At 63.2% G+C, this 23652-nt stretch overlaps 3 protein-coding genes across 7 annotated transcripts in view; 1 reads left to right on the top strand and 2 right to left on the bottom strand.

The window, feature by feature from the left end:
* HSF1 (heat shock transcription factor 1) overlaps positions 1–1435 on the bottom strand; it is a 29838-nt gene extending 28403 nt beyond the window's left edge. For 2 of the 4 annotated variants that reach the window (XM_064268242.1, XM_064268243.1), the window contains exon 1: positions 1189–1435. In XM_064268242.1, coding sequence (XP_064124312.1) covers positions 1189–1305 — 117 coding nt within the window. In that variant the 5' untranslated portion in view covers positions 1306–1435. The remainder of the gene's footprint in view (positions 1–1188) is intronic. The other 2 variants (XM_064268241.1, XM_023541592.2) reach the window with 2 other exon arrangements.
* Positions 1436–1708: 273 nt separating this feature from the next.
* Positions 1709–23649, top strand: BOP1 (BOP1 ribosomal biogenesis factor). 2 transcript variants are annotated; one of them, XM_064268238.1, is made up of 16 exons: positions 1709–1837; positions 4701–4880; positions 9515–9583; positions 20520–20674; positions 20765–20882; positions 20957–21058; positions 21253–21465; positions 21545–21706; positions 21804–21884; positions 21971–22040; positions 22125–22257; positions 22334–22514; positions 22644–22932; positions 23012–23096; positions 23182–23289; positions 23367–23649. In XM_064268238.1, the coding sequence occupies exons 1-16, from the start codon at positions 1724–1726 to the stop codon at positions 23518–23520; spliced, it is 2214 nt and encodes a 737-aa protein (XP_064124308.1). In that variant the 5' UTR covers positions 1709–1723; the 3' UTR covers positions 23521–23649. The 2 variants fall into 2 exon arrangements, with proteins under 2 accessions (XP_064124308.1, XP_064124309.1); XM_064268239.1 differs by lacking the exon at positions 21545–21706 and having other exon boundaries at positions 21253–21480.
* SCX (scleraxis bHLH transcription factor) lies at positions 17104–19117 on the bottom strand. Its single transcript, XM_064268240.1, has 2 exons — positions 18456–19117; positions 17104–17470 (listed from the first exon to the last, which is right to left on the bottom strand). The coding sequence occupies exons 1-2, from the start codon at positions 18996–18998 to the stop codon at positions 17432–17434; spliced, it is 582 nt and encodes a 193-aa protein (XP_064124310.1). The 5' UTR covers positions 18999–19117; the 3' UTR covers positions 17104–17431.
* Positions 23650–23652: the final 3 nt, after the last annotated feature.

Here is a 23652-nt window from a genome sequence, read left to right as displayed (position 1 = left end):
CACACATGGAGTCACTGGCAGTCGGAATCACTTGATGGCAACTAAGCTTAAGCAACTGGCCTACAAAAGGGCCATAGTTGCAGTCTGAGAAATTCCAATGTGTGAGCTCACAGGAAGTCTAAGTATGGCTGGAAGCACCCAGCCCTAACATGGTGTCTCCAAAAGTGCGTTCCTTCAGGCCACCAATCACATCCCAGCCCTGAGCTGGGTCTGTGGCCCTCATCAGACACACTGTCACAGCCAGGATGTGAACAGCCATCTGAACGCCAACTCCAGACATAATGACGGATTAACTCCTACAAACCAGAGCTGTCGGGTACTTCAGGGTCAGGTCGCGTAAACAAGCCTGCTGCCGGGCAACGGACTACAAGGACGTGAACAGAGATGCCCCACCAGGAACGAAAAACAAAACTGCTCTAAGGAAACCCACTTCTGGGATCCGGAAACGCACAGGAGATCAGCTTGAGTTTATGACGTTTTACTTTCTGTTTTCATCCCCTTTCCTCTCCACTAGAGCAGCGCCCTGCGATTCATGTGCCAAGTTCTGATTTGCCTCTGAGTAACACCACCGCAGTAACACGTTGGAGATAAAAATCACCACTTTGGCACAATGTTCGTTAGAGAAACTGGACGTTTGGTCTAAGGACAGTACATCTCCACGCTTGTCCAACACTTAGCAAAGGAGCAAAGAACGAGAAGGTCCAGCCTTCCCTTCCCGTCCCGGAGAATCTTCAGCCGGTCAGCAGCTGAACGAGGAGGAGGCTGAGGACAGCAGCGTTGCTAGAGGCTGCCACCTCACCTGCTGAAAATCCCTGAAACCAAGTCGGGGTGTGGGAAGAGCAGGGCCGTTACCCCCAGGACCCTAAACATGCTTCAAAGCGGACCGAGTCTTGGAATTCCCTTTCCTACGGGGCAAACTCGAGACCTGCAGGCCTTGGAACCGAGCGGGGAGGCGTCCCCTGAAAACTTCGCGCCCCCACGGCGGTGGCTGGCTGGCTGGCTCCCCGCCCCGCCCACGGGGGGTGAGAGGCGGGAACCTGGCCCCCGCCTTCCCGGGCTCCCACCGGGACTCGCGGGCGGCCCTCGCCCCTCCCGGAGCGGCCTCCCTCCCACGGCGGGGCAGGACCCGCCCTCCCGCCGCCCGGCGGGCTCCCTCCCCGCCCTCCGACAGGCCGGCGGCCCCCTCACCGGGCTCCAGCAGATGAGCGCGTCGGTGTCCGGGTCGCTCACGAGGGTCCACAGCTTGGTCAGGAAGGCCGGGACGTTGCTGGGCCCTGCCGCGCCGGGGCCCACGGGCAGATCCATTTCGGACAAGGCAGGGAGAGGCAGAGACAGCGGCCGCGAGCAGAGGCCGAGGAACGGGCTAGCGCCGTCGCTGCACCCGCAGCCAGCGCCGCGCCGCCGCAGCCTCCCGCTGCGCACACACAGCCCCGGGGCCTAGCATGGCCGCCGCCATCTTGGGACGGGCGCGCTCCCGCTGGCGCCGCCCGGCGGCCTGCGTCCCCACCGGCGCGCGCGCGCGCTCCCGGCTCTGGGCCCCTTCCCGGCCGCCACGCGCCTGCGCGGGATGGCTCTGCCCCGCCCCCCGCCACCGTTCACCAATCAACGCAGGCGGGGCGGGGCGGGCCGGCCGCGCCCTCTGACCCCGCTGCCACGCCCCGCAGGCGCACGCGGCGGGTCGCTGCCGGAAGCGGCTGTTTAAGCAGAGCAGGCTCACCGGAGCATGGCGGGCGCGCGGGGCGCGCGACGTGGGGCGGCTACGCAGTCGCGGCCCGGGAAGCGGCCCGCGGAGCCAGACCCGGAGCCCGAGCGGGAGTCGGAGCGGGAGCAGGAGGAGGTGACAGCGGGCGCGGGCCGGGGCGTCGGGCGCTGGGGCCGGGGCGGCGGCGGGCGGGCGAGGCCGAGCCCACGCGGCCGCACGTGCGGGGCGCCCCGAGGCTGCTGGGCGCATCCTCCGTGGCTGTGGCAGCGACACATCGCGCGGTGGCTGGGCGGAGAGGAGGCGCCAGAGTTGGCGAGGCTTCGGAGGTGATGGTCGGGGATGGGGTTTCCTTTAACCGAAAGGGTATCGGTGCCGGGCTGCTGTTTGCAGGGGACCGCTCCAGGCGTGCCCAGGGCGGGTAGGATGGGACAGCCGCCTCCCTAAGCAACCTGGGGTTCGGCATTAATTTCACAGGCGGCGCAGGCGTTCCCGCCCTAGTGTCGGGTGGCATCCTAGTGGAGGCCTGTTGTTGATGGCTGTTCAAGCAAACCTCGCCGGCACGCAGCTAGGAGAGCCCACTCGAAGTGTGTGTCGGGCTGGAGCTGAGAGCGAGGATTGAGTCGCGTGGGGTAACTAGGAATCTAGGAAAGGTGCCGTGGGAATCGGGCCTTGCCTTCTGGTGGAGGCGGCGGCAGGGGAGGGGTCCAGGCAGAGGTGTCTAGGCAGTCTGGAATCAGGGGCACTTCTGTGGGGTTGGAGAACAGTGTCTAAGGAGGAGCGAAATGGGAAGAGGGTGGGAATGGAGGGCGGGGCATCACCCTGTCATTAAGAACATTTGAACTACAAGGACCAGAGAGCAGTGCTGAGACTGCTTGTGCACCAACACCTCGTGGGATTTGGTTTCTTGGTTTGGAGGTTCATGGTTTCACGGCATATCCCAGGTCACTGTTCAGTGCTTCTGTACTATTGCCTGGCGCTCTGTGTAGTGCCTGATGTCTTAAAAGCTTGCACGCTGCCATCCGAGGCACAATTGGTCTCCATTCACCTGGAACAACAGAGGAAAAAGGAAATCCAGGAGTAGGAGGAAGATACGGAACGTGTGGCTAACTGCCCCCATGAACAACTGCCTCTTTTGCCATGAGACCAGAAGAACTGGATGGTGCCCAGCTACCGTGAATGAATGTTTTGATGAAACATTTTATGGAAGAATCCTGATAAAAGGGGGGAAATGCAGAACAGAATTTCAGATTCTCATGGAATCCAGACTTCCTGGAGTCACAGAGGGTGCCCTGAGATCATCTTTAAACCTTAAATAAAAAATATTCTCTGAAGTCTTCTTAACACGAAACAGTAGTTTAGCTTAGCCAGTAAAGAATGTCTGCCTTGAGCATTATGGTCTTTTTAGCACTGTTTATATGGGACCACAGTGGCGACAGCAACTGGAGAATTAGATTGGAACCTTAGGGAGCAGTGAGAATGTGTTAATGAGGAGTAACCACTCAGAAAAGGGGGGTGAGAATAGTTGCACAACTCAAAGGGAATCATCATTGCTAAATTGTACTTGTAGAGCTGTTGGATTGGTGTGTTTTGCTGTGTACGTTCTCAACAAGAACCAATAAATGAAAACTTAAAGAACACTTGAGCTTGCTCCTCCAATATACGCTTAATTATGCAGTACTTGTTTGTATTATGAGGCTAATATGTTAGATATATTACAGCAAGGAGAAAAGGATGTTAGAACGCAGAAATGTAACTAGAGCCCAGTGGACAGTCTGCCTTTGAGCCTCTTGCATTGGACACGTTGTTTTAACTGAACCCACTTAGCACTGCTGGTTCTGCTTCCCAGCTCAATCCTGCTTGGTTGGGGGTTTCGTCACATCTGGAGCACAGAGGCACATCCGCTGGATCCTCTCACAGCTGACACCACTTAGCTGGATTGGTGGGAGCTGTCCCTCCTCTTTGTGAGATAAATTCACCTACGCCGCCTCTGCTGCTGCCCACCCCTCATCCCCAGCAGGCAGTGCTCCACTCTGGTCGTGGCTGCGGCCATCACTTGGGCTGGGCACTCATCAAGAGTTTCTGTCGTGTTTGTTTCCAAACCAGCTTATGCCATTTCTACTTGCTTTTGTGATGTGTAGCTATCAAAACGTCAGAGATACAGTGTGAGCGTATGAGAGGGTCATATCTGTGAAAACAAAGTTTGATGCTAGAAACAGCTGGTGAGCATAGGCAAAGATGAAGTTGAGTGCTAGGGACCGCTGATAAACACAGGCTGTCCAGTTAGGCGAGATGGTTGTGAAATGTTGAAGAAGATGGGAATCCAGGATTCTGCATTCAGTTTGCTTCCTAAGCGCCTTTGCGTCCTTGTCCTTTGGTAAAGGCCACGCCAGGATCGCCCACTGTGCCTCCTCAGTCTCAGACTTTGGCCCAGAGAGCCAGGCCCTACACTGCATCACGTTTATGAATGACTTTAACCAACATTGTCAGTTTACTGATTGACTGGCTGTCCCAATCTCATGGGATGAGGAGGCTTTTGCTTCGGGTAGTAAAAGTCCCTCGTGGATTCTAATTCTCTGCTGTCCCCAGCCCCTTTCCTAGTAGTGCTCTCATGGCTCTGGGGACCTCGAATATCAGGGTGAGGCATGGGGGGTTTCAGTTGGCATGGAAAGCCGGTTTTGGGAAGGCAGTGAGAACTAAACTCTAAGAAGAGGATGGTGTCCTTGAAAAGTCTCTGTGTCTTGTGAGATACTGGGAAGTAAAACGCCCATTCAAGGGTGAACGGCGATGCTGTCAGTGGAGGTGGAAGATGGGAAAGGTCTGGGTTGGGCTGGATGGCTTGGGTGGAGGTGGAGGGTTGCTGCTGCTCAGAGCTGTGGTGGCGCCTGGAGGAGCCGGTCTCTGCTGTGCCTCCCTGTTCAGCACAGGGCCTGTGGGCAAGCAGGTGGGCAGGCAGGTGGGCAGGCAGCTCCAGCTGAACCAACACTCTCCTTCCCTGCAGCCCTCTTTCTGCAGCCCTGCTCCTAGTCACATCGATACCAGTGACTCTGGCCTCTCTAACAGCGAGGAGAGCGTGTTCTCTGGCCTAGAAGATTCTGGCAGTGACAACGACAGTGAGGATGGGGCCAACAGTGATGAAGGTCATGTCGGGACGGGGAGGACCATTGAGAAGCAGTCACAGGTGGGTGGCAGGGCCTCCTGTGGGCCTCCCCAGAAGCCAGGCAACCAGGAGCAAGCAGTGCCTGCCAGGCCTGGGGCTCACCAAGAGGCTGTGCCTTTCTCCACAGCTCCCTCAGGAACCCCGTGGGCACCCCTTCCTCAGTGCCCCTGGGGCACCTTTAGTGCCAAGTGCAGCCACCTGTTTGTAGCTGGGGTAGCTGGGCTCCAGAACACTGGTTCCAGCCACAGTGGGTGTCAGTCACTGGGGAAAAACTATGTCACCCCCACAGGACAAGGGTGAACTCTCCTGACCCAGCCAGACTTTAGCTTAGCAGAGCCTGGGGTGAGGCCCGTGTCCCAGCCCAGGGCACTTATGAGGAGTAGGTGGAGCACCTGGGCGACGGAAGAGAGCACGGAGCCTGGCTGACCCATGGGAGCCCTGCGGGGACCGGGGCCAGGTACTGTGATGATGGGGAAGGTTGATACCTGCTCTTGATTTAAGGAAAGTGGGAGAAAAGCTTAATTTAACAAAATACAAACTGACTACGTTAAAAAGTTCTAGAAACTAGTTTACACCAGTTTGTACTTCAAACGGCCCTGGCGTTCTGGTATTCGTGACTTTGACTTATACAGAAGTCTACTCCTGTAAGAGCACCGAGAATGCTGTGGTTGTTTCAACTGGGATTGATTTGTTTGGTAAGGAAGACGAGATGGAGCCACAGTTCACGTCCTCAGCATCTGCCATTTGGGACCTGCACTGACCCTGGTGCGAATGGCCGCGGGGCACGTCATCCCCGTTGGGAAGGGCCACATGCACTGTGCCTGTTTTGGCTTGTAGGATCATGGGAAACTTTCCCTCTCTTCTCAAAAGTACAAAATCTGCCCTCTCTGAAGAAAAGTCTGATGATATGTCAGCATGTTCAGTAATGAGTGTGTGTTCCCTTGCAGTGCCCTTGGCCCCAGGTGGTGAGTACAGCTGTCTCAGTCACCTAGTGCTGCTGTAACAGTGGGTAGCTCTAACAAATTTATTTTCTCATAGGCTAGAGTCTGAATTCAGGGTTCTGGTTCTAGGGGAAGGCTTTCTCTCCTTGTCTCCTTGAGCTTCTGCTCGTTTGTTTTCTTCTATTTCGCAAAAGAGATTGACTCAAGATACACTCTAAATTAATCCTGTCTCGTTAACATAGACAACCCATTCCCCAATGGGATTATAACCACAGGCATACCCCGGAAAAAACCAAAGCCTTTGCCGTTGAGTCAATTTCAACTCATAGAGGTTAGGATTTACAACACGGTATTTTTTGTGGACAGGACGTAATTCAGTCCATAACGATAGTTAATAGTTTTTGATTTCCAAGTCTCCCCGCTCTTTAAGTGAAGAAATCCACCTGTTCAGATTTAAGTTGTTTTCCTTTCACTGGATTCTCTAGAACAGGTGACGTGTCTGGGTATCTCAGATGATACCGCAGTGAGGGTTGAGGGCGAGGGCAGGTCTCCTCCGCTGTGGGCCTGAGTGGTGACAGGAAGGGCTGCACAGGGCTACACGACCAGCACGGCACCCCCTCCCCTTCCCAGCAGGGGTCGGGGGTAGTACGTGTCCCCCTCAGTTCTCTGCTTGGATGTCCGTAAGTGCCCCCACAGTGTGTCCCGTATTATCTGGTCACCCAGGTCCCTTTGCTTGGTCATACTGTAGGGCTGGTATCCACAGCCCAACCATGAAAACCAGTTGCCCTCAAGTTGACTGACTCAAGGTGACCCTGTGGATGTCAGAATAGAACTGTAGTCCACAGGGTTTTCAATGACCGATTTTTGGACGTATATTGCCAGGCCTTTCTTTCGAGGTGCCTCTGGGTGGACTTGAATCTCCAACCTTTTGGTTAACAGCCAGGCACGTTCACTATTTACACCACTCGGGCCTGGCCACAGCCCAAGATAGTAAATGCTCAGCCTTCTCTGGAGGACGAGAGCCCTTCCTGTCCCTGCAGAGTAGACGGCTGTCATTCTGCCCTCCCCTTCCAGGGCAGGCCCCTGCAGCCCCCTGGTCAGGATGAGGCTGGCAGCTAGGGTCAGGCCCAGATCAGCCAGGTGGCAGTGGGGGGCTGTCCTGTAAAGCCACCCACTTGGGTTGCAGGTGGCCCCAGAACCCCCAGTGCCTCCCAGCCCCTAAATTAAGGGGGGCTTGGCTCTCAACAGGAAGAAAAATCAAAGATCTGCAGCCATGTTTAAAGCCACCTGCTGGCAGAAGATTGCCTAGTGCCTCCCACATGCTAGGGCCCCCTGCCCCCTGCTCCCTGCTCCCTGCCCTGGGGCACTGTCACTGAAGTCAGGCTTGGCATAGGTGAGGTCCTTGTGCACCCACACTTGGTGGAGGCCCAGAGCGGCCCTTTGTTCCCGTGTCCTTTGCATGGACTGTGCAGGGGCAGGACTGCAACTCTTCTGCTGGAGGGTGGGAAGAGTGGGGGGGGGGTCTCTTCTCTTTTCCTGACGGTCTGAGGGGGGCTCGAAAGCACCTTCGATTTTCTCTGCCCAGTCCAGCCCAGCCTGCGGGTGACTGCTTGCTGGCAGACACGTTGCACCCCGGGCTTTTCTGATGGGTCTCTTGGGGCTCCCAGAGTAAAGCTTCTAAGCGCCAGTCTCAGTCTAGGGCTCGGTGAGAGCTCTGCGCAGGCCCCCTGGGCCTGCATGCTCTCTAGGCCGTTTGGGGCCTGGACTGCAGCCCGCTGGTCCTGCGGTGGGCTCAGGCCCCTCTTGCTGCCCTCCTCCCAGGTTGTCCTCTGCTGGCCCCTGGGGGCGCCTTTCTCCGGGCTTGTTTCAGGCTGGGTCCGGCTCCCCGCTTGCCCCCGCCCCGAGCCGGCGCTTCTTTGAACCGCGGTCTCTGGGCTTTCGCTTCGCCCACCGCCGCCCGTTACCCCTGATTTGCCGCAGCCCCGTGGGCTTGGGGGCCAGCGGTTGTGGATGGAGGTCCCACGCCCCCCGCCAGCTGTCACCCTGTCCGCGTCCTGTATCCTAACTCTGCGTAGGGGACCCTGCCTGTAGAGAGCCCTTGGTCCCCAGCCTCCCGACTCCGCGCCCCCCCGGCCCGCCTCCGCTGACCGGGTCGAGCCAGTCTTTGGGTGGGCCTGGCGGGAGGCCGGCCCTGCTCATAGCTGCGTCTGCCTAACTTTTGGTGTCAGCGCTCTTTTATGGATTTTTTTTTTCTTAATTTTTAAGTTTTTTTTAAACCCCACCAAAGAGCACTGTTTCCAAAGCTGGAAGGGGTTTCCCGTCTCCTGCGTTGGCGTGGAGCCCACACGTCTGCGGCGTCGCGGCTGCCCCCTGGTGGGCCCCGCCGGCACTGCAGCCTCTTCTGAACCCTGAAGAGGGTCGCTCAGGGCCCCGTGTGAGGTCGGTCCTGGAGACTGAAGTCCGCGGGGGCACCCCTCCCTGCTCCGCACGATTTTCCCTGCAGTGTGAGGTGCATGAGGCACCCCTTCCTTGCTCCCCAGGATTTTCCTTGCAGAATGGGGGTGCATGGGGCACCCATCCCTGATCCCCATGGTCCAGCGCACACCGCCCTGCAGCGTGGGGTGTGTGCGCACTGGATGACAGGTTGGCATGGTGGCGGCCTGTGGGCCCGGTTAGGGTGCTGTGGCAGCTCTGGCCCTGCCATGAGGGTTTGGCACCTGGAGGCCCGGTGGGTCAGGAGCCTTGGGTGGGCTCCTGGTGGGCTTGCATACATGCAGTAGGGTGAGCAGGGCAGCATGGGAGGCTGATATGGAAACGGAATCCTTCCTGGAAAAAGACTTCACCACTCACCCTGCTGAGTACTGAAGGGAGAGCAGGCACGCTGGGCTGGGGCAGCCAGTGCTCCACTGCCCCAGGGGTGGGAGTCAGCTGCTTTTCCCATCAGCCCTTTCCTGTCCGGGTACCTCAGGGAATCTGTATTTCAGGTCAGAGTGTGAGTGCTGACAGCACAGCTTGCCGCCCCAGAGGGAGGCTGGCGTGCTGTGGAGGGGTGTGTGCACCTTCCTCCCGAGTCCTGAGTTAGAGGTGTCTAGCATGGTCCTACATGGGTGGGATGTTGGTGAGGGTCTTGCCCAGGTAGGGATGGCCCAGGCGTAGGCTTGCTCAGCCCGAGCCTTGGCGTTGCTGTCGCCTGTGGACTGTAGCCGCCCCTGCTGGGTCTGAGCCCAGAGTGGGGAGAGCATGGGGGCCCTGGACCAGGGCTGCGCAGCCGGTGTTCACGTTATGGCTTGTGTGGGGGAGGACAGGAAAGGGCCCCGTTACTGGACGATGTGACCTGACCGTGCCCTGTGCGGCCTGGTGGGGTCAGCCCCACGTGCAAGACTGGGGGGACACGGAGCCCTGGCTGTGTACCTGAGGTCTGGACAGTGGTGGGTCCCGGCCCTGACAGAGGCCTGTGGTGTTGGATCTGGCAGGGCTGCCCAAAAGACTCACTCAGAGCTGGGTGTTCTGGCCTTGTCCTGGGACTGTGGCCAGGCTGCTCAGAAGTCTGGGGGTGGCAGATGCCCTGAGGGGCCGTGGGCTGGGGTGGTGGGTGCCCTGCAGGGCTGTGGGAACCCAGGCCTCAGCAAAGGCTTCTTCCCGAGTGCTTTCCTCTCTGTGACCCTGGGCTTTCATCACGCGTCCCCCGTCATGACAGCTCCCCCCTCTCTGCAGGCTGGCACCCCTTCGCCAAGGACAGAGGCCACGGATGACGAGTACGCGGAGGATAGCTCTGATGAGGAGGTAGGACTTGTTGGAGGGTGGAGTCTTCTGCCAGGGGGTCCTGGCTTGAGCTGGGCTGGCACCGGGCGGTGCGTGGGCTGGGTGGGGGGGTGCTGGTGAGGCTGCAGCAGTCCTAGTGGGCATCCTGGTCAGGGCTGTATCCTTCTGGAGGAGCGATTCGGGGTCCAGGATGCATGACTTTGGTGGCATGTGTCATTGCCCTTTGCCCAGGAAGGTGGGGGGCCCCTGCATGGTTCTGGGCCAGGCCTCTGCATCCGGGGCATGTTCAGGGTTGTGCTGGCCAGTCCAGGTGTCCCTGAGTGCAGGTGGCTTTCTCTGTACCCACCTAGCCTCTTCTGGGACCCTGGGGAGGGGGCTGGCCAGATGGTGCCCCGTATTCACCCCACGTGCCCTGGGTTGCCCGGGAGGCTCACACTGCCCATCTGTGGGGTGGGCTGCGGTCTGCATGAGCAGACATAGTGGCCAGTCCTGTGAGTCAGGGTGGTGCCCTGGGCAGGTTCAGAGGCCCTGCAGATGTGATCAGCCCGGGAGCAATGTCCTTGAGGCTGCGTCTGGGTGACCTGGGCCTGGGCTGACCCTTGGCGGGTCAGGGGGCGTTGGGAGCTGGAGCCCAGGTACAGTGATGGTGTTTGTGGGCCAGGCTGCCACCCTCTGCTAGGCACACCTGGGCCTGGGGCGGCCGGAGGGGAGGTTCCGGTGTGAGGTCTGCAGGACAAGACCCTCTGGAGCCCTTCCTGCCAACCTGGGGAGGCCCCACTAGGGCCCTGGGGACACGCCTCCCTTTGCATGGCCTCCCTCCTCCCACTCCTGGCAGCGCCTGCACGGGCCTGGCCCTCCGCCCAATCCGGGCTCTGCTGTGCGTTCAGAGAACAGAGACAAAACAAAATAAATTGGTTTCCTGGCCGGGAGCGGCAGGCGTGCGGCGAGGGGGTGCAGCGTGGCCCTCCACCACCTCCCCATCCCCCTTCCCAGGGGCCCTGGCCGTCGGCAGCCACATCCTGTCGGCTGCTTTTTTATATTTGGTGTTGTGAGAAGTCACTGATGATTGCAAGTGTGGCGGAGGCAAGGGGGCGGACTCCCAGCCCTGGCAAGGAGTCCTGGGGCAGCCCATGGCGCGCGGCAGGGGGTGCGGTAGGCAGCCTGTAGGGCGGTAGGCAGCCTGTAGGGCGGAGGAAGGGGTGGGGGTGGGGCACTTCCTCCTGCGATGACTATCCCATATGGCCCTGGGACTGAGTGACGTGCTGCCCCCCACCCCTCCCGGGTTCCCGCCAGCACAGCCAGCCAGTGGTGGCTCGAGGGGGCGGCAGAGCTCAGCTTTCAGGAGCCAGGCCAGGGTGTCACAGCTGGTCCCCAAGTCCGTAAGCATGGTGAAGGGGAGGCAGCACGGGCCCATCCCCGACCTTTGCCGGTGTTCGGGCCTCACACCCTGGGGTGTGGGACTGGCAGGCAGCCTGGGAGCCTTGCCCTCCAGGCTGCCCCCTATGGGTCTGGGACCACTATTCCGCCTCGGCCAAGTGTCCAACCCAGGAGTCCCTGGTCGGGGGGGTGTGTCTCTGTCAGGATGCACCCCTGTACTCTCAGCTAGGCCCCACCTGCAAGAAGACCTGGGCTCTTGCTGGAGAGGGGGCATCTGGTGTGTTCTTGGTGGTAGCCACAGTGCCAGGACCCTCTCTGGACACTTCTCTTGGCATCCCCCTGCTTGCTGGCACAGCAGCCTAGAAAACCCAGATGGGCCAGGCGGTACTGGCATATTAGAACCAGGCCCGTGCAGCCTCGCTTCTGCCCCAACCTACCACAGGCCCCAGGCACAGGCCGTTGGCGGGGCTGGGGTCCTGGTGATGAGCTATTCTGGAAGAAATGAGTTCAGCAGGAGGGAACGCAGCTGGGGTGTCCTGGGGAGATCCCTTGCCCACCCTCTCCCACCAGCATTTTCTCTCACCTACCCTGGGTCTGAGCAGGTCAAAGGGGCCTTGGGTGAGGGGCAGCTGGGACTGTGGGGCCTCTGACCGCTGGATTCTGGGGCCTCTCTTCGGGCGACCCCCAGCACTGACACTGACCAGGCCTCATGGAGGCACTTGATCATTTCCTTCTTTTTCCCCCAAACTCATACTCTGTGGGCGAGGGGGCGCTGCAGGATGGGTTCTGCCGCAATAGAGCCGGGGGTGGCCCCCCAGGAGCAGGCCCGCGCCTGCTATCCACCCCGCCCCCACATGTCCACCTCACACCTCCCCACACCGTGGCGTGCTTCACAGACGTGATCTCATCCGCTGCTGGGACCCCCAGGGAGGTGGGCTGGGGGTGAGGGGCGGGGCGAGGGGTGGCAGCCTTCCCAGCAGCACCCCCTCCCCCTCTCTGCCTAGCGGCTGGGAGAAACTGAGGCCCTGGTGGCCTGTGGGCACATATGGGAGAAGCACGGTAGGGTCAGGGTGAGGGTCATGTGGCTGTGAACTTGGCCGGGCTGGACTGCAGGCCTCCCTGGCCGCCAGGCCCCCCATCCTGGCCCGGCTGTAACTCGGGAGCCCACAGGGACGGCCGGCCTGTCTGCATCCAGAGCCCGCCATCCCCTCTGCTCTTGGGCCAAACGCCGTTAATGGCTTCTCCCGGCTACTGAACGGCAGCTGCCTCCGTGCTGGCGGCTCCTCCTGCGGCCCCGCCCGCCTGGACGCCTGCCGGCTGGGAGCGGGGAACAGAGCGGGGAGCTCGGCTCTGGCAGCCAGGCCGGCAGCTCAGGTTTCTGAGCCCTGGAGTAGTTTCCCTCCCCGCTGTTTGTGAAGCGCCGGCTTGGCCCTGCTGCCTCTGGGGCCTGAAACCGCCTGTCCTCCTGCTGCCGCCAGCAGCACACTCCCTCTGATGGGGATGCTGGCTCCGCACTCTGGGACCTACCTCGTCCTCCCAGCAGGGTGGGCCTGTGTGCAGTTCTCAGGGCCAAAGCCACCTGCCTGGGCACCTGAGGGTGGGCACTGAAGCCCCAGGCTGGTTGGGGACCATGGCAGGGGCAGCTGGCCCCTGGGCTTTGCTTGTCCCACTCTGTACTGGAGTGGGGGGCATGCCAGGGTGTGAGGTGGAATGAGGTGGAGCTGGCTGCTCCGGCCGCCTCCTAGGTGCGCCTGCTGTGGTTGTTGGGCCTCCGCAGGCCTGGTGGCCCTCAGCTGTCCTTACTGTTTATCGCTCTGGTTGGGAGGAGTGGGTCAGTGTGGGGAAGGGGCAGCTACAGGTCCCCTGGGCCATGGAGGCAGTGGTGTAGGGCAGGGGGGACCCAGGCAGTGGGTGGGAAGGGTTTGCCCCTGTGAGTCCTATGGGGACAGGTGGGTGAGAGGCTTTTCTGGAGTGGGATGTGGGTCCGGGACCCTGCACCCTGCAAGGAGCTGGCTGCAGGGGGTGGCACGGGTAGGGCTTGAGTATGGGGTGAGGCTCGGCGGGGGAGGCTGAGGGCTTGTTCAGAGGGAGCTTTTGGGGTGCCTGGAGTTGGGGGTGGGGCTGGAGGCTGAACAGGTCGGGGCTCCAGTAGCCCCAGACGTGATGCAGCTACTTTTCTGTGTCTGAGAAGGGGCCTTAACACAGACTTCTGCTGCTCAGCAAGGCTTGCTGGAGGCCAGACCCTTGAGTGGGAGCTTGGAGGTGGGGCGAGGGGGTGTGGCTTAGGGTGAGTGAGGGTACTGGTGGGTGGGGGTGCTGCTGGGTGGGCTCAGGAGATTGATGTGGGCACTGGGGTGGGGGTCTGGGGCACCTGAGGAGCTGAAGCAGGGACCCCGTGGGGGGATGCTGTCTCCGTGGACAGTAGTGGAGTCTGAGTGTTGGCAGCGCTCCTGTGGGCTCATGAGTGGTGAGTGGGCGCTGTGGGGGGAGGTTGCGCTCCTGGGAGGGGCTGGGGCTAAGGCTTGCTGAGCTGTCCTGGCCGGGGCCTATGGCCGGCTTTGGCCTTTGGGGGCAAGAAGGGGGCCCAGCAGGACCTGGCTTCCTCCCCTCTGGTCTGTCAGCCAGGACTCCGGAACCTTCTGTGGACGACATGCTGCAGGTGAGCCCAGGCTCGGCTGTCCCTGCACCACCCGCAGCCCTGCGCCATCTGACAGAGATGAAGAGACGCTGGAGGAGCAGGAAGGCTGAGTGGTGCTGGGAGACAGAGGGGCCGCGTGCAGCGGGGGAGCATAGGAACACTGCCGGCATTGTAATCGGAGAGGGGCAGGGAGAGCGGGACCAGCGAGGGCGGCTGACCCCGCACTCCCGGGGGACAGGTGGGGAGCGGGAACGAGGAGAGAGTGAAGGATTCCAGAGGTGGGCCGGCTTCCTCTCTTGCAGACAGACACCGGGGGCGGGCAGCCGGCCAGGCTGTACCTGCACTTCCAATCTGTGGTCCTGACAGCTGCAGCCACTTTGGGGAGGGGGAGGGGAGGGAGCTCATCGAGAGCGGAAAAATCCCAGCCGACACATCAGCCGGTCGCTGGCCTGTGTCCGGTTTCGTCTGGGGGGGCACACAGCAGTGGGTGGCGTGGGACCCTAGGCGGGCCACATCCCTCAAGTGTCATCTTCGTGGCGGCCCCCGAGAGGACAGCCAGGTCCTGGGCTGGCTGCACCCTTGGCCGGCTGCACCCTTGGCCGGGTCCGGCCTGGGGTCCCCAGGAACAGTGCCTGCTGGGTGGGGGTCCTGGGCCCGTGCGCCCAGGGGTCACATGTGTTTCCTGGCAGCCGCAGGTGCCGAGCAGGGCGGGGGCTGGTCTGGGCGCAGGCGGCCGGTGATGAATCATGTGGTGCGGCCCGCAGCTCCTTCCCGGCCGGCCGGGGACAGGGAGCTGACAGCTGAGGCTGAGAGCACTTCCAGCCCAGCCCAGCGGCTGCAGGGCGGCTGGCGGCCCCCACCCTCAGCCCCCTCTGGGATGTGAGCACAGGGGGCCTGAGTGCTGCCAGCTGTGTCCCTGTGGCCGGGCAGGGGCAGCTGAGCCAGGCAGGGAGCACCTGCCGTCCTGGGCCCTGGGGCCCCGCTCAGTGCCATGTGGACACTGGGGCAGCGAGACGGCCCTGCCCCAGATCTGGTTTGAGTTCTGGAGCAGTGGAGGGTGATGGAGCGTTCGCCTCCTGCCCCCTCCCTCTCTCCCAGTCCTGCTGGCTGCCTGGGATCTCGGCTGCTACCAGGAGCTCTGGGCCGCCGCCTGACCGGCCGCCCACTCCTGCCAAGCCGCAGCTGCTTTGGAGCCACGGACTGAGGCAGCGTAGGGCTGGGCAGCTGTGGAAAAGCCCCAGGGTGCAGGGGACAGCCCTGACCAACCGGGCCTGCAGGCCCTCGCCTGCATCGGGGCCTCAACTCGAGGCTGCCCCAGACCCAGGCCTGCGCCTAGTCCACTGACAGCTGGGTGTGTCTTGGTTCCTCTCTTCACCCTCTGCGTCAAACTTCTACCTGTTCTTCTGTTTGGCCCTGGAAATGTTCCTAGAATTTTAGGCTTTCTTCCCATCACTTCTCCCCTCCCCCACTCGCTCCTTGGGGTCCCAGTATCACCACGCCCAATGCTCCTGCTAGTGCTGCCTGCTCCACACCTGTGCCGGGCCCTCAGGCTGAAGGTCACTGCCCCTCCAGTTGGGCAGAGGGGGGTGCTACAAGGACCACAGGGTCCTCCCTCCGCCCAGGGGTGCAGCCTCTACATGAGACCCTCAGTGGGGTCTGCTCTTCCGGAACCTGTATCCGTAGTGGTGTGTGGGCTCCCGTCCTCTGGGGTTTGTGGCGGGGGGCAGGTCCTGAGCCGTGCGTGGCTTGTGGATGGGGAATGGGGATGGGTGTGGAGACTCTGGGTCACCCCGGGGAGGCTGGCACAGACCCTGTTGGGGGGCCTCCTCCCGCCACCTCATCCCCCCAGTGGCCGCGTGCTGCTGGCCTGGGTGCCCGGGGAGTCCAGGAGGAGGCTGGGGCAGGATGCTGTGCCAGAGCGGCAGGAGAAGGACTGGGGTGCCTGGCTCCACCCCAGCTGCACCCCTCACTCATCCTGGCCTGGCTTTCCGGGATGGCCGGCGGGGGCCTCCGTGGTGACCGTGGCTGCCCGCCCCCGCCCCCGCCAGCTGTGGTTCCTGCAGGATTAGGGAAAGGAAATTTGGGGTTGGGTTTCTCTCCGAATGGAGCCAGCCATTAGGGTTTTTGTCCTGTTATATTTCTATCAGATTGGACACAGCCCCCAGCCCTTAATGGGTCTGGCTTTGAGAATTTCCTCCAAAATTACACTGCCGCTTCCTGCCTTGTATGTCCCTGGAGCCCCGTCCCAGCAGAGGAGTGGGGCTGTGGGGGGTGGGCACGCGTGTCCAGCCGGGGTTCAGCTGCTGCGCTCTGGGAGGCACCCCGTGTGTGTTCCCATTCGCCGTGCCAGTTCTGAGCCTGCTCTGGGGGGGCAGGAGGGAGGCTCAGGAGCCGGGTTCACCATCCCCGCTGCCAGCCAGAGTTGGGGAGCTGCCTTGGCCCAGCAGTCAACGGCACCTGGCGCTTGCCTGCATCACACCCACACCCACCCGCCCGGAAGTCAGGCTTCGCCTCCTGGGCTGGAGGGGGTGGCCGCTGGGGCCGCCTGCCCCCTTGCTTTCTCCGCCATACCCCATGGGGCTCACACCACTAAACTATAATTGTCACCTGTAGGATTTTAATGGCTGGCCAGCTGTGCGGAGCACATGGTGGGGGGCTTAGTCACCCCCCTTGAGAGGGCGGGTGGAGCCTGGGAGTTTGGTGGGGGAGTGGTGGGCTACCCAGGGTCTTTCCGCCCAGGCAGACAGTGCGGAGAAGGCTAGGTCAGGCAGAAGGTGGCCTGTGCACTTGCTGCTTGTCCGTATGGGGGCAGGGCAGCCAGGTGGGGGGTGGGTGGGGAGGTGCTTCCCACCTAGAGAGGTGGACAGGCTTCTGGGGAGTTTCTCCAAAGACGTGCTTCTGACGTGCTGGGCTGGGGGTGGTGAGCTGCGGTAAAGGATGGGCCCAGGCCTGGTTCTGACCAGACGGGTGACTCGAGGCTGGCCCTGTGGGATGTGAGGAGCCGCCCAGGAGGACGGACTGCAGAGTGCCAGGGTTCTGGGCTTGGGCAGACCATGGGGCAGGCTTTGACCCTCCTGAGTAGGGTGGGAGTTGAGGGCCACCCCTGTGTGCTGGCCTCCCCACACCTCCACTGAGGACTGGCTGCCAGCATGGAGAATGAATCCACCTCTCGGGCTGGGCCAGGCGGGTGTGCTGGAGCCTCCACCCTCCTTAGCCTTCAGTGGCCCTTGGGCGCCGGCAGAGCAGCCCGGGCTCTCCTACCACCCCAGCGGGCTGCCTGGCCAGTGTCTCTTCTGGCGGCCAAGTGTGCATGTGGGGGAGAATCCTCATCGCTGCCACGTACTTTTTGCTTCCTCGCTGGCTCTCTGCCCCCTCCCCAGTCTCGCTCAGCCCACTAGGGGCCCAAGGGGGCCGCCCCCACCCTTCTCAGAATGGGCACCTGCTCTGCAGTGCTTCTGCCCGAGAGACAGGAGGGAGTGTGGGCCGGAAGCATATGAGAGGACACAGCATCTCCATGTCTGGAAGGTACAGTTTTGTTTTTAATTGTACAGAATTTCCAGACTTTATATTATCATATCAAAGCATAGTGACCCAAGAGAAAACCAAGGTAGAAAGCCAGCAGAGAAAGTTCCAGGCGGCCTGGGTGAGTGCTGGGGCTCAGAGTCCTGCCGCCGCCACTGTCTCCGCCATCTGTTTGTCGACCCCACTCCAGCTGGGCTGGGCTGGGCTAGGCCTGGCCGCCCTCTGTCCTGGCCCCAGCCTGCTGGGCGCTCGTGGAGGGTCCTGCGAAGGGTCCGTGGGGGCTCTCCCGGCTCTCCCCCCAGTGGGCCACCTCCAAGCTGGCTGGTCAGCCTCTAGCTCCGAATTGCCGTCTTTCTGTCCCGGTCCTTGCTCTGCAGAGGGGTGGGGGGGAGCATCAGGCGGGCGGGGGGCCCAGGCCCCCCAGGCCAGCCCACTTGTGCAGCCCCCTGTAGCTCTTCCCATTGGGTGCTGTCCGGGGAGCAGGCACTGAGGCACTGCCTTTGCAAACTTGCCCCAGCTTTCTCGTGCAGTTGTGGGGGGCGGGGGGAGCACTTTGCACAGCCGAAATTGTAAAATTAAATTCCCCAGATGTGCACGCCCCAGGAGCTCCTGCCCGTGCTGTCTGGAGAGGAAATGGGGATTGGGGAAGGCCAGGCCGTATTTTCTCCTCACTCACCCTGCCTTTCCGGTGCCACCAAGTATAGCAGGGCTGTAAATCACGGGCCACGCCATCCCCTTGGTGTGTCCCCACCCAGCCCCCTGCCTCCCCCCAGCCCCCTGGCAGCCGGAGGGCCCCTGGATGTCTCAGCCTGGAGTCCCCAGAGGCCTGGTGTATGAGGACATGGAGCCCCAGGCTACGGGGGAGGGACCGAGGCAAAAGTTAGCAGGTGCCTGTTAGGCCTTAGGCCAGGGCAGGCCGCAGGGCTATGAGCTGTGCGGTGGCCCCAGGGCCCCTCCTCACTGCCCCTAGAGTCCCCTTCCTGTGGGGGCAAGGTGGGTGGCCAGAGCTACTTGAACCCACTCTGGTCCTTTCCCCAGACCCCTTCCTGGTCCTGCCTGGGTGGACCCCTCTGGACTGTCCCTACCTCCTGCCCTCTCCCCCTAGTCTTGCAGGAGCCTGTGTCCAGGTTGCTCACGGGGAGAGGGCCCCAGAGAGGTGCCCAGCCTTGCTCTCCCAGCTTCTCCCTCCCCTGGGCCTGGGGCTCCTGAAGTCAGGCTGGGTTTGGGTTACAGGTGCTGCTGGGGTTCTGCCTGCCTCTGGCCCGGTCTGCGCTGCTCCTGCCTGCAAGCCCCCTGTGCCTTGCCTCTCTGCCCAGCAGACGTGGGCTGGAGGTGGTCCTGGCCCCCAGTGCTCACCAGCTTTCTCTGGCTGCTGAGGCAGAAGGTGCAGATTTGCTTGGGCTGTGCGTTCTCGCTGTCCCGGGACGGGGGCGGGGGGCTGCCGGCAGGAGCTGGGTGGTAGAAGGCTGGCCCCGAGTGGCACGGCTGCCCGTCGCCGCAGGCCTCGCCCACCAGCAGCACGTTGCCCAGGTGCGAGATGTAGCTGGAGGCCAGCCGCAGCGTCTCGATCTTGGAGAGCTTGCGGTCGGCAGGCTCGGTGGGGATGAGCGTGCGTAGCGCCGTGAAGGCCGTGTTCACGCTGTTGGTGCGGTCCCGCTCGCGGGCGTTCGCTGTGTGCCGCTGCCGGGGCTCCCGGCCCTGCCGTCCCCCGGGCCCCGGGGCGCCCCCCGCCCGCCGGCCCCCGGCCCGCCGCCGGGCGCCCTGGAGGCCGCAGCGCGCCGCGTGCACGCGGCAGGGCTTCCCGTCCGAGCCCGAGCTCTCGCTGCCGTTGTCCTCGTCCTCCGACAGCATGCTGACCTCGGGGCACAGGTAGCGGCCGGGCGGCGCCGCGCGCAGCATGGCGAAGGACACGGGGCCGGGCCGTCAGCGCCGCCGTCCGCCGCACATGCCGCCGCCTGTCGCCGCCGCCGCCGCGGGCCTCGCGGGCAGCCCGGGGCCGGGGTCTGCGCAGCGCCGGGCGGGGCCGGCTCCGGGCGCCGCGCACACATGTGCGTCCCGACCTGGAGCGGGCGGCCCGGCCTTTATACGGGGCCGCTCGGGCCCGCCCCGCCCCCAGCCCCGCCCCCAGCCCCTGGAGGATGGTCGGAGCCGAGCCGCCCTCGTCCTCCCGCGGCCTTCTCCGGGCCTCGCTTAGGGGGCAGGTTTTTGAAGCATCCTTCTCTAGGGGATGCAGAGGAAACGGGGCCCCCTCTGGGTGGTACTGGGCCCCCAAGGCTCGGCTGTCCAGTGCCTGCTGCTGCATTCGCCTAGGCTGAGTGGAGGGGGTCACCTTCTACCGTGACCCCAACTCTCTCCCCTCAGTGCCCTGGTCTGGCCTTCCACTGGCACCTAAGCCACCGTGTCTGTCTCTCCCGCGTGTACCTGGGCATTCTGTGTCGGGCTGTGGAGGTGATGGTATGGGATCACAAAAGGCATAGGCCGTCCCCATCCCCCATCTTGTCCCCCACCTGGCACCAGCGCCCCAGGCCTGACACAACCAAGCTCTCTACCTGACGCCCTTCCAGGAACCTTGCCCCTGTGGATGGCCATATAACTGCAGGGACACGTCTCAGGCTATCAACTCCCTGGGGAAACAAACACAGGACCCCCCCCACCATCTGTTCTACTTGGGGTGGTGACGTAGACGTGAGCAGAGGGGACAGCAGTGGACACGAGGGCCATGCCACGGGAGGGGCAGGAGGGACAAATTCAGGGGGTCCTGGGGGTTCTGTCTTGCTGTGCCTGGGGGTCCTTGGGCTCCCAGCTGTGCCCCGTCTTGTTGGGCCCCTCCCCCACATGGCTACTGTTGCAGCCAGCAGCCGCCTGGGCAGCAGTCCCCGAGCTGGGCGGAATGAGGTGGCGGTGGCTGGCAGGGCTTCGACCAGGAATGTGCGTCCAGGAATGCAGCTGCTCGGCCTGCCGGGGGCAGCGCAGGGGGTGGGGGGCAGGACCAAAAGGTCTGGAGAGAATGATAGGGGGCAGGGGATCTGGAGGCTAGAGGGCCAGGGGCAGGACTGGCAGGTGGGGGCCCAAGCGCCCAAAGAGCAGGGCTAGCAGCAGCTGCCTCCCCTCCAGCCTGGTGTCCCTGCCCTGTGGCTGCCACCTCGATGCCTCAGGGCCCCGCCAGGGGAGGGAGCCCACGGGCGATGAGGTCACCTTGTCTGTGGCTGCCCAGAGCCCTGGCCAAGGAATCTGGCGGCGGGGGAGGCGCGGGGCTGGCACCACTTCAGTGGAAAATGTGAAGGTGCAGCTCCGGCGCCTCCGAGGCCGGGTGGGGGCAGAGCCGGCCGCCGTGCCACGTCAGACCCGGGGCAGCAGGAGGGCACAGCCAGGGCCGGGGTCGGGGTGACATAGGTTTCCGCCCCCCCCCCCCCACTGCAGGACATCCGGAACACTGTGGGCAATGTGCCCCTGGAGTGGTACGCAGACTTCCCCCACGTGGGCTATGACCTGGATGGCCGGCGCATCTATAAGCCCCTGCGTACCCGCGATGAGCTTGACCAGTTCCTGGACAAGATGGATGACCCAAACTACTGGTGGGCCTGGGCCTGGGGGGCAGGAGCCAGGCAAGGTCGGGGGGGGGCCTGGGGGATGGCCGTCTGACTGGGTGGGCGGGCTGCCCCCAGGCGCACGGTGCAGGACCGAGCGACAGGCAGGGAGGTGCAGCTGACCGACGAACAGGTGGCCCTGGTGCGGCGGCTGCAGAGGGGCCAGTTCGGGGACGTGAGCTTCGACCCTTATGAGGTATGTGGCTGGGCAGCAGCCCCAGGGGCAGGGATACCTGGCAGGGCCCCGGCCCACCCATGCTTCCCCCCCAGCCGGCTGTGGACTTCTTCAGCGGGGACCTCATGATCCACCCGGTGACCAACCGCCCTGCCGACAAGCGCAGCTTCATCCCATCGCTCGTGGAGAAGGAGAAGGTGCGTGCAGCCCCTCCCTACATTGCTGACCCCCTGACCCCATAGTGCTGCCCCTGGCCCTGTGGTGCTGCCCCTCAGGGTATGGCACCCCACAGTGTTCGGTGGGCTCTCCACTCCTGCGCTGACCCCAGGGTATGGCTGACCACCGCCCCCGCCCGACCCTAAGGTGGACCCCTGCTGCTATGTGTGCCCAGGTCTCTAGGATGGTGCACGCCATCAAGATGGGCTGGATCCAGCCTCGCCGGCCCCGTGACCCAGCCCCCAGCTACTACGACCTGTGGGCCCAGGAGGACCCCAATGCTGTCCTGGGGCGTCACAAGATGCACGTGCCCGCCCCCAAGCTGGCCCTGCCCGGTCACGCTGAGTCGTACAACCCCCCTCCTGAGTACCTGCCCAGTGAAGAGGAGGTGGACCTGGTGCTGGTGGGTGGGGGCGGGGCAGGGGCCCTGGCTAGCCGCATCTTGGGCTCACCTCCTGGCTCCACAGCGCCTTGCATGGGAACGGCAGGAGCCTGGGGAGGGAAAGCTTGACTTCCTGCCGCACAAGTTCCCGAGCCTGCGGGCTGTGCCTGCCTACAGCCGCTTCATCCAGGAACGCTTTGAGCGCTGCCTCGACCTCTATCTGTGTCCTCGACAGCGCAAGATGCGGGTGCGCGGGTGGGGCGGGCACATGGGTGGGGCGGGCCCCAAGGCCGGCATGGGGGGGTGTGTGTGGGGGCCATGACTGTGTGCTCTCCCTGCCACAGGTGAACGTGGACCCCGAAGACCTCATCCCCAAACTGCCTAGGCCAAGGGACCTGCAGCCCTTCCCTACCTGCCAGGCACTGGTGAGCGTGGGTGGGGTCAGCAGGGGCCACTCCATGAGGGAGGGATCTGCTGGGTGGGGCCTCATCCCCACCCCTTTCCTCTGTAGGTCTACAGGGGCCACAGTGACCTGGTCCGCTGTCTCAGTGTTTCCCCGGGGGGCCAGTGGCTGGCATCAGGTGGGCCCGGGGTTGGAGGCAGTCCTGGGGGGGCAGGGGAGAGGCAAGGGGCCACTTGCTGAGGGTCTTCTCGCCTGTGTCCAGGTTCAGACGACGGATCAGTACGGCTCTGGGAGGTGGCCAGTGCCCGCTGCATGAAAACGGTGCCCGTGGGGGCCGTGGTGAAGAGTATCACCTGGAACCCCAACCCTGCCGTCTGCCTGGTGGCTGTGGCCGTGTGCGTGGGGGCTGGGGGAGGGGAGGATCTGGGCCAGCGGGGCCAGTAGGAGCTGAGGGTTGTGTGTGGCCTGCAGGGAGGATGCTGTGCTACTGCTGAACCCAGCCCTCGGGGACCGGCTAGTGGCAGACGGCACCGATCAGCTGCTCAGTGCCTTCTGCCCGCCTGAGGAGCCAGCCCTGCAGCCTGCCCAGTGGCTGGAGGCCGCCGAGGAGGAGCGCCAGGGTGGCCTGCGTCTGCGTATCTGCCACGGGAAGGTGCGGGGAGGGCCGGGCATCGTGGGGGCACGGGTCGTGGGGGCACGGGTCGTGGGGGCACGGGTCGTGGGGGCGGGGTAGGGCAGGGCTGAGAGGCCAGCTCAGCCCACCTCTCCTGCATCCCTGCAGCCAGTGACACAGGTGGCCTGGCATGGGCGTGGGGACTACCTGGCTGTGGTGCTGGCAACCCAGGGCCACACGCAGGTGCTGATCCACCAGCTGAGCCGGCGCCGCAGCCAGAGCCCTTTCCGCCGCAGCCACGGCCAGGTGCAGCGTGTGGCCTTCCACCCCTCCCGGCCCTTCCTGCTGGTGGCCTCCCAGCGCAGCATCCGCCTCTACCACCTGCTGCGCCAGGAGCTCACGAAGAAGCTGATGCCCAACTGCAAGTGGGTGTCCAGCCTTGCTGTGCACCCAGCAGGTGAGGCCGCTGGGAGGGGAGCCGGGGGTGGAGGGCCAGGTGAGGCCACTGTGACCCACGCTCCACGCTCTGCCCCTAGGTGACAACATCATATGTGGCAGCTACGACAGCAAGTTGGTCTGGTTTGATCTAGATCTCTCTACCCGGCCCTACAAAGTGCTGAGGTGAGGGTGGGGCCGTTATGGGGACTGGGCAGGGCAGGTAGCCTCTCTCTGCGGCCCTGAGCGCATCAGCTCCTTCCTTCCCCAGGCACCACAAGAAGGCCCTGCGGGCCGTGGCCTTCCACCCCCGGTACCCGCTCTTTGCATCGGGCTCTGACGATGGCAGTGTCATTGTCTGTCACGGCATGGTGTACAAGTGAGTGCCCCTCCCCCAGGGCGCCCCCCTCACCCCCCAGTGCCCCGCGGGTCTCTGAGCCCCTCTGCTCTCCACAGCGACTTGCTGCAGAACCCGCTGCTGGTACCTGTGAAGGTGCTGAAAGGCCATGTGCTGACCCGAGGCCTGGGCGTGCTTGACGTGGCCTTCCACCCTACCCAGCCCTGGCTCTTCTCCTCAGGCGCTGACGGCACCCTCCGCCTCTTTACTTAGCACCCAGCCCAGCGCTCCGTGGGCGGGGTTGGGGGGGGAAATACAGCTGTTTGTCACCGCTGCCTATGTGTAGACCCTTCACTCAAGGCCCTGAACCTTCCCACGTGGGATCGTTGCAGCCCCAGAAGACAG

Source organism: Loxodonta africana, chromosome 14 (genome assembly GCF_030014295.1).
Source record: "Loxodonta africana isolate mLoxAfr1 chromosome 14, mLoxAfr1.hap2, whole genome shotgun sequence".
NCBI lineage: Eukaryota > Metazoa > Chordata > Mammalia > Proboscidea > Elephantidae > Loxodonta > Loxodonta africana.
This window is presented reverse-complemented; position numbering and strand designations above follow the sequence as displayed.

Coding starts and splice junctions, on each gene's coding strand:
- BOP1 (XM_064268238.1), top strand. CDS start 1,724: ATGGCGGGCGCGCGGGGCGCGCGACGTGGGGCGGCTACGCAGTCGCGG. Junction 21,885..21,970: donor TCCCTACCTGCCAGGCACTG/GTGAGCGTGGGT, acceptor TTTCCTCTGTAG/GTCTACAGGGGCCACAGTGA. Junction 22,041..22,124: donor GGGCCAGTGGCTGGCATCAG/GTGGGCCCGGGG, acceptor GCCTGTGTCCAG/GTTCAGACGACGGATCAGTA.
- SCX (XM_064268240.1), bottom strand. CDS start 18,998: ATGCTGCGCGCGGCGCCGCCCGGCCGCTACCTGTGCCCCGAGGTCAGC. Junction 17,471..18,455: donor TCAGCAGCCAGAGAAAGCTG/GTGAGCACTGGG, acceptor ACCCCTCTGCAG/AGCAAGGACCGGGACAGAAA.